Source organism: Ursus maritimus, unplaced genomic scaffold, assembly GCF_017311325.1.
Source record: "Ursus maritimus isolate PB19 unplaced genomic scaffold, ASM1731132v1 scaffold_26, whole genome shotgun sequence".
NCBI classification, from domain to species: domain Eukaryota; kingdom Metazoa; phylum Chordata; class Mammalia; order Carnivora; family Ursidae; genus Ursus; species Ursus maritimus.
In genome coordinates, this window is record NW_024425119.1 from 32,555,112 (window position 1) to 32,568,323 (window position 13,212).

Below are 13,212 nucleotides of genomic sequence, written 5' to 3' on the forward strand. Positions count from 1 at the left end.
CTAGGAGAAGTACCAAATACAGAGCTTCCATTGTTCTGTCTCTGAGGAGTCAAGATTCATTACTTTATCGGCTTAGGTATGTGGCAATGTGCACAGAGTATTGCCAACCAGGAAAGTTCACCTGAGCTTTGGTATTCAGAGAGTTTATTGGGGCTTAATCATGTAGGCATGATTGATTGCCCAGATGGTTAATGTCAGTCTCTAGATTGACTGATACCACATGACCCAAAGCCCCTACCCTAAGTCACTATACTGTTTCAGACCCTAAGTCTAAAACGATACAGGTGTTTCTAATACCCACTCTAAATCATGTTGTTCGACTATCTTACGACTAAGATACCCAGGCAAAGAAAGACACTTTAGTTTACCTTCCAGAAGCTGAGGAAATAGCAGACCTCTCTTGGGGCAAGGCCAAGTTCTTTACAGCACATACACGTGGTTGGAAAACTTAGAGGTTTCCATTCCCTTATATGTTCACTGCATTTTTTTTCTAGAAATTTCCACGTTATTGCTAAAACTTTTATTTCCTCATGAAATTAGCTCATAAATATTTTGAAATATATTATTAATGGCAGTTTATCTCATGTATCTGGATACCAATAGTTGTTCTCAATTCAGTTATTTTATCTTATAACATTGTCATTATCTTACCTGAAAAAATCATACAAAATTACTAAAAGAGTTTCATAAAAACATTTTAGATAATAGGTATTTATTAATTCATTTTTGTAATATTTATTTGCTGAATTCTTCCTGTATGTCAGATATTACAATAAGTATTTTGTGTGTAATAATAAATAAAACCTAGTCCCTCCCTCAAAAAATTACAGTCTAGTAGCATATGCTGTGCACGTGTATAACACAGGGATACAATGATGAACACAACAGGCATGTTTCCTCCTCACATAGAACTTAGAGTTCTCTAGGAAGGCCAGCTTTAATGCTATAATTGTACAGATATTTTATTGCAGTTGAGATATATTATGTGACATAAGGTAAAAGGTGCAGTGACAAAATATAACAAGAGAAAATGGAAAGCCTTGCTTGAGCAAATGAATTGGTATTGGTGAGTGAAGAGTATTTACTTAAGTGAATGTGATAAGAGTGTGGAGATATGAGAGGATCACATTCCAGGAGAGGAAATACCATCAAGAACCAGAGATGGGAGAGAACAAGATGCATTTAAGGTCCTATCAAGGGAATGTTCTAGAGAGCAGAGTAAATGATATGGCACTAGCTGAGCTGGAATATGAGACAGAATCTAGAAGATGGAGACAGATTGGCCATGTTCCAGGAAGAGGAAACATTTTAAAGCTTTCAGTGAGTTGTATTTTTACAAAGAGGGGTGATTTGGTCATACTGCTGTTTTTAAAAAGTCACCCTGGGTGCCAAGGAGAGAAAAGAATAGAGTAGAACAGGGATGGAGGTCGTGACCAAAGAATAGTAGTTCAGTGAAAGATGTTGGTAGCTTAGAAAAGGAAAGAGACAGTAGTGATGGAAGGAATGGATAAATTCAAGAATTTATGATGAAATTATAAGGAAGTTGAAGAAGAAGAGGGTTGAGAATGTCCTCAAAGTTTCTGTGAAGTGTATTGTCATAGAAGATTAGAAAGTCGAATATGTGGGAAAAGATCAAATGCTATCAGAAGTGAGGTAAAATAGGTTGAAGAGGTGGATACCGGATTAAAATGAATTGAGGAGTTCAAGATAAATGGAAAAAAAAATATCTAAGAACAGAAAGTCAGGTTTTAAAGAATAGGTATTATCTGATCCAAGCAACCGTCATAGAATTAAGAAGCTTTACATGAGGAAAACAGAGTAATTCTCTGTTACAGGGGCAAGAAAAGAAGAGCAGAAAGAAGTAGGAGATGGGAGTGGTAATGGGTACCAGGAAGGTCACTGGGAAATCCCTAGTGAAAATATAACCAACAGGACTTTTAAGAATAGAAATATGTAGTGAATGGTAATTTTCAATGTTGATTTGCCCTGCCTTGTGGGATACAGCCAATTCCATCATCTTCCATTCAGTAAACCTTACTAGGGAGTACTTTGTGTTATTAGGTTTATGACAAAATAGGGAAAGGGCTGAATTTCTTGTCTGGTACTCCTTGGTGTGAGAATGAAATAACTGACCATTGGAACAGAAGGGAGGTACTCTCCTACTCAAGGAATTTGCAGAAATCTTGGAAACCAGATTTTTAGCCAATCTAGACCTCAAGATACAGGAAGACCCCCAACTGACATTAAATTGTATAACCTCTAGCTACATTTTTACGAAGACTGGCTAACATCAGGGCCACAGGTGTGTGGCCACCGATCAGTTCTTTATATAGAGATAGTAGCATTCTATTACAACGAACTGAATCAATCTGCTCAGATTATAACTAGCAATTACAGGCATATCTCGTTTTATTGCATTTCACTTTAGGGCTTTTTGCAGATAATGTGTTTTTAAAATTGAAGGTTTGTGGCAACCCATTGTTGAGCAAATCTATTAGCACCATTTTTCCAATAGCATTTGCTCACTTTGTGTCTCTGGATCATATTTTGGTAATTCCCACAATATTTTAAGTTTCCATTATTGTTATATTTGTTATGGTGATCTGTGTTCACTGATCTTTGATATTACAATTGTCATTGTTCTTGGGTGCCAAGAAATGTAGCCATATAAAACAGCAAACTTAATAAATATTGTGTGGGTTCTGACTCCTCCACTGACTAGCTGTTCTGACTTTCTCCCTCTCCTTGGCCCTCCTTATTCCCTGAAATGCAACAATATTGAAATCAGGCCAATAGCCCAATGATGGCCTGTAAGTGTTCAAGTAAAAGAAAGAGTTTCACATCTCTCACTTTAAATCAAATGGTAGAAATAATTAAGGTTCGAGAGGAAAGCATGTGGAAAGCCAAGATAGGCCTGAAGATAGGACTCTTGCAGCAAACAGTTAGCCAAGTTATGAATACAAAGGAAAAGTTCTTGAAGGACATTAAAAGTGCTCCTCCAGAGAACATGTGAATAATAAGAAAGCAAAACAGCCTTATTGCTGGTATAGAGAAAGTTTTAGTGGTCTGGACAGAAGATCAGACCAGCCAAAACATCCCCTTCAGCCAGAGCCTAATCCAGAGCAAGGCCCTGACTCTATTCAATTTCATGAAGGATGAGAGACGTGAGGAAGCTGCAGAAGAAAAGTGTGAAGCTAGCAGAGGTTGGTTCATGAGGTTTAAGGAAAGATGCCGTCTCCATAACATAACGGTGCAGTGTGAAGTAGCAGGTGTTGATGGAGAAGTTGCCTGAATTACGCAGAGGATCTAGCTAAGATCATTAATGAAGGTGGCTACACTGAACAACAGATTTTTCAAAGTAGACAAATTAACCTTATATTAGAAGATATTATCTAGAACTTTCATAGGTATTTAAAAGTCTCCACAACTTCAAAGGACTGCCTGACTTTCTTGTTCAGGGCCAATGCAGCTGGTAAATTTAAGTTGAAGCCAGTGCTCATTTACCATTCCGAAAATCCTAGGGCTGCTAAGAGTTATGCAAAATCTATTCTGCCTGTGCTGTATAAATGGAACAGCAAAGCCTGTTTGACAGCACATCTGTTGACAACATTTTAAAATATTCAATATTGTTGAATATTTTAAGCCCACTGTTGAGACCTATTGCTCAGAAAAAAAATGATTCCTTTCAAAATATTACTGTCCATTGACAATGCACCTGGTCACTGAACAGCTCTGATGGAGATGTACAACAAGATTAATGTTGTTTTCGTGCCTGCTAACACAACATCCATTCTGTAGCCCATGGATCAAAGAGCAATTTCAACTTTCAAGCCTTATTATTCTTTTAAATTTATTGTTGAAATACAATTGATGTACAATGTTATATTAGTTTCAGGTGTGCAACATAGTAACTCAACATGTTCTATACATTACTCAATATTCACACAATGAGTGTAGTCACCATACAACATTATTACAAAATTATTGTCTATATTCTCTATGCTGTACTTTTCATCTCCATGACTTATTTATTTTAAAACTGGGAATTTGTACCTCTTAATCCCTTTCTTCTATTTTGCCCATTCCCCCACCAACCACCACTCTGGCAACCACCAGATTGTTCTCTGTATTTGAGTCTGTTTCTTTGTTTATTTGTTCTTTCATTTTGTTTTTTGGATTTTATATATCAGTAAATTATATGGCATTTGTCTTTCTCCATCTGACTTATTTCACTTCAAATCAGACATCCAAGTTGTAAAGAAGTAAATATTTCCTTCATTTTTATGACTTATATTTCATTGTGTGTGTATATATGTATGCGTATCACAGCTTTTTTATCCATTCATCTATTGATGGACACTTGTGTTGCTTTCCTATCATGACTACTGTAAAGAAGGCTGTGATAAACATGGGGGTGCATATATCTTTTCAAATTAGTGTTTTATTTCAAGTCCTATTATTTAAGAACTATATTTCATAAGGCTATAGCTGCCATAGATAGTCATTCCTCTGATGGATCTGGGCAAAGAAAATTGAAAAACTTCTGGGAAGGATTCCTAGTTTTAGATGCCATTAAGAACATTCATAATTCATGGGAAGAGGCCTAAATATCAACATGAACAGGAATTCAGAAGAATATGATTCCAACCCTCATGGGTGACTGTGAGGGGTTTAAGATTTCAGTAGAGGAAGTAACTGCAAATGTTGTGAAAATAACAAGAGAATTAGAATTAGAAGTGCAGTCTGAAGATGTGATTGGATTGCTGCAATCTTATGATGAAACTTGAACAGATGAAGAGTTGCTTCTTATGGATGAGCAAATAAAGTGGTTTCTTGAGATGGAATCTACTACTGGTGAAGATGCTGTGAAGACTGTTGAAATGACAATAAAAGATTTAGAATATTACATCACCTCAGGGTTAAAGCAGCAGCAGGTTTTGTGAGGATTGACCCCAATTTTGAAAGAAGTTCAGTTGTGAGTAAAATGCTGTCAAACAGTATCACATGCTACAGAGAAATCTTTCATGAAAGGAAGAGTCAATTGATGGGGCAAGCTTCATTGTTGTCTTATTTTAAGAAATTGCCACAGACACCCCCAACCTTCAACAACCACCATACTCATGTCAGCAGCCATCAACATCAAGGCAAGACACTCCACCACCAAAATATTATGACTTGCTGAAAGCTCATGTGATGATTAGCATTTTTTAGCAGTAAGGTATTTTTAAATTGCTATGTACATTGTTTTTTTTAAAAAAAGATTTATTTATTTATTTATTTATTTATTTGAAAGAGAGAGAGTGAGCACATGAGTGGGAGGGGCAGAAGGAGAGAGAATCCCAGTGTGGAGCCCCATGCAGGGCTCAATATCGTGACCCGAGATCATGACCCTGAGATCATGACCTGAGCCAAAATCAAGTCAGACACTCAACTGACTGAGTGCCCCTGTACATTGCTTTTTTAGACATAATGCCATTTCATACTTAATAGACTATAATATAGTGTAAACATAGCTTTTATATGCACTGGGAAATTTTTAAAAATTGATTAGACCTGCTCTATTGTGGTGGTCTGGAACTGAACCCACAATATCTTCAAGGTACGCCTGTATTCTTAACCTCAGTAATTAAAAAAGTATAGCAAACCCAAACACTTTCCAAAACCAGTGGGAAATTTAATATATGAAGGGGCCACTGGCAAAACCTTTGGTGAAGCAGAGCATTCATTCCACATGCAGTCATTAAAAAAAAATCAAAATTTAAAAATGTGTAAGTCTATTCTATTACATAAATAATATCCTCATCTATTGTGTAAAATGTTAACCATTAATTTTTCATCCTTTAATATAGCTGGATATTTATGATTAGAATAGTAAATCAGTACATTTAGTTCTCAAGAAAACAAAATGTCTACTTAAAAATTGAGTTTTCCCGGGGCATGAAGTCTGTTAAGCATCTGACTCTTGATTTTGGCTCAGGTCGTGATCTTGGGGTCATTGGATTGAGCCCTGCATCAGGTTCCATGCTCAGTGGGGAGTCTACTGGAGATCCTCTCTCCCTCTTCCTTTCCCCTCCCACTCATTCTCACTCTCTCTCTCAAATAAATAAATAAATAAATAAAATAATTGAGTTTTCCAAATTTTTCTCTAGATAAATACTTTGGAGATAATGAGCATGGACTTTGGATGCTCCCACTACCAAACAAGCTCAGTGACCTTAAATTATTTGACTACTCTAAGTCTCACTTTTATCTTTAAAAAACTATGGCCAGGATAGGACTATCTCATAGGACTGTTGTCAGAAGAGAATGCGATTACACACACACACACACACACACACACACACACACACACACTTGCGTAGCCCAGGGCCTGGTTCAGAGTGGGCATTCAATAAATATTAGCTATTTTTAGAAATCGCATTGAAATGGTGCCTTATCTCTCACAAGCAAGAGTCCCTCAAGCCTTCTTCAAAAAGTATATATTGAACAAACATTGGGAATAGAGCAGTGAACAAAACAAAATCCTTGCTCACTTGCAGCTTATGTTTTGACCAAAACCGAAAATGTTAGAATTGTCCATTTTGACAGTTTCTCACACTTTTAGTATCTTTGTGTAATTAACTATAGTACATCTTGAAATTAATCAATTAGATTGGCTTTGCGAAACCAAATTCTTCCAAGGCATATACCATTTATTTATCCTCATTGGTATTTAGCATGAAGAGTTTTAGACTTTACCATTTATCTTTAAAAGATATGAATGAAATAGTTTCATCCCTTAGTTTATTTCTGTATGGCCTTCTGATAATAGAAATAATAAAATGTTAAAGATATTTGGGCTAAAAAGGATCTTAATTCATTCACTCACTTTACTTTTCACTTGAGATACTGAAGACAGACTTGAAGTAACCTAAGTAAGGACAGAATTATGTCTAAAAAAGAGATACCTTTTAATGGTGCTCATTTTGGTAGGAGAAAACCGTACCTCTTGTATCCTAAATGCCATATAATTGGTGAGGATTGTAGTGGTGTGAATGACTGCTATTTTTGCTCACAGCTGGATTCCAACGGGGAACTGCTTATCCGCAATGCCCAGCTGAAGCATGCTGGTAGATACACGTGTACCGCTCAGACAATCGTGGACAATTCTTCAGCTTCAGCTGACCTCGTTGTTCGAGGTAAGAGTTTCAACATTTTCAAATTATGAAACCAGAGGTATTTGACTTGCATAACTATTGTATAATCTTCTGGTAACTCTGGTATGAATTCTTATATATTTAGAATCTTGGTCCTTGAGAACAGCTCCTCATCCATGCCTAAGAATGACTTATGCCAGACAAGTAGTAAACAACATTGATTTTGTTTGTTTTACTAACTACATATCTTCTAGAAACTTATACCACATGCCTCCTACTAAATGTGCTTTTAAACTTAGTATTTACCAGAAGTTCTCAATTTCTGCTAATACTTTTCATGTGTTGGGTATAGTGTTGTTTCCTTTTGTATTTTTTTTTAATGGAAAAAAACATACTGATGCTGTTTACTATAACCTCAATTGTTACATATTTGTCACTATCGTTATAGAATAAAAAGTTAATTTATACATGTATCATATTTCTATTTGTTACTGGTTGTTAGTCTAGTGCTTTTGTTCTTATATATAATTGAGAATGTGCTGTAATACACCCTTATTGAAAGTACAACTGCCTTGATACTGACCTTTGCTGTATAGCTGTGAGGACAGCTCAAAACATCATTCATTGCTCTTCACTCACTGCCTACAGAATAAAGACCACTCCTTTTAGCCAAGCACCAAAAAGCTCCATGTATTGACTTCAGCCTGTTTAGCTCTATTTTTTACCATTCCATGTAACCAACTCCACTGTCCAACCAGTCCACAAAAATATCCTAGAATTTCTACCTCCATTCCTTGGTTCATAGTATTACTTCCATGTCCTATGGTCATTGTTTGTTGTCCAAATCTTAAGCTATCCTTCAAGGCTAGGCTCAAGTATCACCAAATTCATGAGTTCTTTCCTAATGTCCCAAATACGTCTCCCTCTCTTCTTAACTTTATTAACAGTTAACACTTTCTTTAATCTGTTTTATAGCAATCTGTGCACGTGAGTTATCTTCTCTACTAGGTTGTGAAATTCACATATGCATTTTTTATTAATCCTTAAGTGAGCTGCAGAATTTCATTCCATAGTTTCATAGTTCTCTGTGAACTCTGTGTCACGTTAAAATTTTTATTTTATTCTTTTTTATGTTAAAATTTTTATCTTTTCACATTTCATCTACTAGAAATATTTATTGGCTATTATTTATTGCACATTTTTTCAGTCAGTTTTTGCACAATTAAACAAATAATTAGTAAGTGAGATGATATCTGTGGTTTGTCTTCATACCCCTCTGGATCAATAGAATTTCACCCAACCTCATACACCTCCTGCAGTTCCCTCTAGAGTAGTGGTAATATGGAGTCCTCAAGTCTCCATATGGGGAAATGCTGAAAAGCCCTTTATTTCAGCTGAACATATTCTCCAATAGAGTGATAGAAGTCCAGCTGAAGTTTCTTTATCCAAATGAACTTAGACATTCATTCCATATATCACTATGCTAAATCGAAGAAAGTTCATTTAAGTTCTGTATTTTCATTAAAAGTATTTTATGATCTGGGACATCTATTACATTCAAGAGTTGCCAGAGAGATGGATGGACTAGTTCACTGTTCTTTCTAGTTGACTACTAGCTGTAAAGCCGTTTTCAGCAATAGCCTATGTACATATTTAATTGAAATTGTTTGCATATTTTAAAAATTTGCATTAATGTTATAATAGGGTTATGTTTGGGGTACCTGGATGGCTCAGTGGGTTAAGCGCCCAAATCTTGATTTCAGCTGGGGTCATGATCTAGAGCCCCCATGTCGGGCTCTGCCCTGGGTGTGGAGCCTGCTTAAGATTCTCTCTCTCCCTTCCCACCCCCTGCCTCTCCCTCTTTCTTTCCCTCTCTAAAGACAAAACAAAACAAAAACAAACAATAGGGGTTTGTTACAACGCTGTACAGCAGTATTTTCATGTAATTATAATGTGGTAAATTCCCAGTATTGAGAGGGAAGAGGAAGTTAGACAAATACAATCAAAGAGCATCAATGCTATTATCCACACACACTTAGGTAATTAGCAATCATATAATGTGTATTTTTTTTACAGAGGTAAAACCAATAAAAAGAAACTATTGCAGGTATTGCATGGATATATTAAGTGTTTTCTTTAAGCTTTTTAGTTCCAGGAAAAATACTTTAAAGCAATGGAACCTGGCAAGTGCACTCAGTAGAAATATGATATAACATTTAAGTCCCTACACTATGGCAGGATATTAAAAAAACTATACAGGTAGATGAAAAGTATTACTTAGCCCTGTTAAAAGCCTACAAATTGTAATCATTCTCCAAATTTTATTTCTAATAATCTAAAAGGTATTTCTTTTATGTCAAGAGAAATTTGGAATTAAAATAGTCAAATACATACGTGCATAGCTTGTGTCAAAAAATGTATATAAATTAGACCTTCAAATATGCTTTATATACTAAAGTCATGGGATATAAAATTAAGTGATTTTCTATATTTATTATAGTAATGATGAGTAGTATATAAGAAAATATAGTATACCTCAAGTAATATTATTGGTCCATTTATCCACTTAATTATGTGTTTTCATCTAGTCAAGGGAATCATAATCTGTTTGGACAGTCCGGGAGTCCATGGACAGGCTTAAAGGGGTTCATGGACCTCTTGAAATTGTATGCAAAATTTCATGTGTATGTGACATTGCCCTGGGAAGAGGATTTATAATTTTCATCAGATTTCCAAAGCCAGCAAGGCCAAGAAACTTAACCTGTTTTTCTTTCCTTCCCTCATCTAGATCAAGACTCTCTAAAAAGAGAAACTAAGGGATGATTATTCACTTCATGCTAATAATAATTTTTAAAAACCCTAACAAGTTCCGTGTAGTGAGCTCTAATAGCTCATTTATTTTTTTTTTAAGATTTTATTTATTTATTCGACAGAAATAGAGACAGCCAGCGAAAGAGGGAACACAAGCAGGGGGAGTGGGAGAGGAAGAAGCAGGCTCATAGCGGAGGAGCCTGATGTGGGGCTCGATCCCATAATGCCGGGATCATGCCCTGAGCCGAAGGCAGACGCTTAACCGCTGTGCCACCCAGGCGCCCCTCTAATAGCTCATTTAGATTATGAATTACTTCTGGAAAAATTCAAGTTTTACTCAACCTTTCAAGAATATATCTAACTCAAAGCATATTAAATATGTTACATATTAGACATTAGATATCTATAAGAATTGCCAGGTTTTAGATGAAATAATTCTAGTTATATTCAGATGTCAGTGACCTAAATTGCAGATTCTGAAATTAGTGCTGTGAGTGGGACAGTGAACAGATTAGAGAAGAAAGTAATTTCCTGATGATCACTGAGAAATTTTGGGGGCAATAAAGCTAGTTAAGTGCATAAACTGTTATGCCCTATGAAATGAAAGTAGAAATATTCAGACATAACTTAGACAATGTGGTTTCTTTTAGCCTGTGTTACCTTGAAGGGAATGAATACATAATGAAAATTATTGCTGCTATCCGTGTGTGTGTGTGTGTGTGTGTGTGTGTGTGTGTGTTAATAATCATGGATTGGTGGGTATGTGTGTAAAGTTTGATAAAAGTAATTTGTATGAGAGAGAAAAATGTATTTTAGGCTTATACCTTTCATTATTATTTTAAACTGAGTTTAGAATAGAGGCAATGAATTAGTTAAATCTGAGTGCTTGTAACTATAAAACTGAAATTAAATATAGGAAAAACATAGCCAAAGGAAAATGTAACATTGGATCTGATTTCATGGAGCTTTTTACCCAGAGAAAACTCGCCTCCTACCTTTTATCTGTTTAATGTATGATAGGATTGAGAAATAAGGAAAAGAATAGCAAATGTTATCAACTAAAAAGAGTTTACAAAAAATGGTTCAATAATCATTTATAAGTCATTGTCTTTGTAGCAGCCATAAATGTTCATGTTTAAAAATCTATAGCACTTCAATTTTTTTACCCACTAATTCAGTCCACAGGTGCTCAAGGATTAGACCATAAAAGTGGCACATATTGTCCATTCCTCCAGTAATGTAAACAATTTCAAATCCTGGAGTCATATTGGCTATGTAATTTCACTTTTGATTTTCAAAGCTGCTTTTTATGCTATTTCTGTCCTTTCACTTTGGATATATTTCTGCTAGTCTTTGTACAGTATAGAGATTATTTTTGCAAACGTAACTTTTATTCAAGCAATATTGTCCTGGAAGCCCTATATATAGAATTCAGGTTGCACCGATTAGAAGAAATCAAAACTATTTACTTTACTGGCCATATGCTCATTCAATGTTCTAAAACTCTCTCACAAAAAGCACCACAATTTTTGGATAAATCAATATACATTCTTCCTCACAGCCCTGACGAAGGCAAAACACTACCCTCTCTAGTGAGCCTTCAAACCAGCCCCTTCAGGAATCTGACAAATTTAGATAAGTCAAATATGAAATTATGTCAAAAATGACAAGCAAGCCATAGTGAAAGAGAATTAAGAGTTAGATTGATAGACAACAATAGTGTTTGAGTTCAGAGTACTTTACATATTCTAATTATGGGAATAAGAATGAGAATATTCTTGCCCAAATCTTTCAATAAATGAAAGAGGAAATGGTAAAAATGAGTTGGAAACAAGATACTATAAAAATGAGAATTTGGAGGAAAAAAACAAAAATAATATCTATAAAAGAAAACCACAAACATTGAAAATAAAAAATCAATAGATAGGTTAAACAATTAGAGACAGATTAGAAAAGGATTGGGGAGCTAAGAGATAGTATATGAGGAAATAAATGCATTTCATCACAGAGAAACAAAGCAGATTATGAAAATGAGATTATTATATTAAAGATCTAATGAGAAAATAATATTTGTCAAATCAGATTACCAGAAGAAATATTAGATAAAGTAGGAGAGAAAAAGTTTTCAAAAAGATCATGACTACAAATTTTGGAAAATTAGTGACAATTATGGCTTCTTATTTTTAAGAATTGAAACACAAGAACAATTAATGAAAATCAAACTGCAGAACATTAAAAATTAATAGAAGATTATAAGAGCAGCAAGAGGGGAAAAATATATATATATATATTTTTTTTTTTTTTGCAAAGGCATAGCAATACACTGACCACAGACCACTCAGCTTTAGCAATAAAGAGTCACAAAATTAAAAAAAAAAAAATGTCACAAAGTGCCTGGGGGGCCAGAATTCATAATGGCCTCCACATGCTTTCTGGTATACCAACCCTTAAATAATCCCTTTTACACTGGGAGTTGCTGTATACGCCAACAGAAGTGACATTGCTGAACACTGTCATAAATAGCATCACTTCTTCTCCTTCGGTTCTTGGAACTCTCGATCTGGAGGATGCTAGGTGTCCTGTCATGAGGACATTTCAGCAGTTTTGTAGAGAAGCCTACATGGGGAAATAAGAAGACCTACTGATAACCAGCATCTGTTTCCTGGTCGTTAAAGTAAGCCATCTAGAGAGCCTACAGGAAAGCTTTCAGGTAGTCACCTGAAAAGGTGACTTGTCCAAAATCTTCATCAAGAACTCTCCAGCTAAGCCACTCAAGAATTCTTAATCCACAGAAACTGTGAGAGATAATGTTTATTGTTGTTTTAAGCCACTTGGTTTTGGGGTAATTTGGTATGTGGCCACAGATACTACTACAGCCATAGAGTAATGTCTTCAGTATGCTAAATGAAAAGTAACTGTCCATCAAAAAGTGTATATCCAGACAAATTATCATTCATAATGAAGAAAAATAAAGTTATATTTGGACAAACAGTAACAGAGTTTATCCCCCAAGAAACTGTTACGTATAAAGGAATGTCTATGAGTAAAATTCAGGAAGAGAGAAAATAATCCCAGAATTAAATTTTGAGATGTCAGAAAGCATGGTGAACAAAGAAACTAGTAAACATGTGGGTAAACCTAAGCAAAATGAGCTAAACCAGACTTCAGGATATGCTGTGGTCTAGGTTTGAAGGCTGATGAGAATTATAATTTACCCTCTGATGAAGTTAGTAGTCGCTTTTACTTCAGACTTGTAATAAAATAA

General features: G+C 35.3%; 1 protein-coding gene across 1 annotated transcript in view; it reads left to right on the forward strand.

The window, feature by feature from the left end:
• CNTN1 (contactin 1) overlaps nt 1–13,212 on the forward strand; it is a 148,177-nt gene that overhangs the window by 40,179 nt on the left and 94,786 nt on the right. Inside the window, exon 13 of the mRNA XM_008704710.1 lies at nt 7,058–7,178. Within this exon, the coding sequence (XP_008702932.1) occupies nt 7,058–7,178 (121 nt within the window). The remainder of the gene's footprint in view (nt 1–7,057; nt 7,179–13,212) is intronic.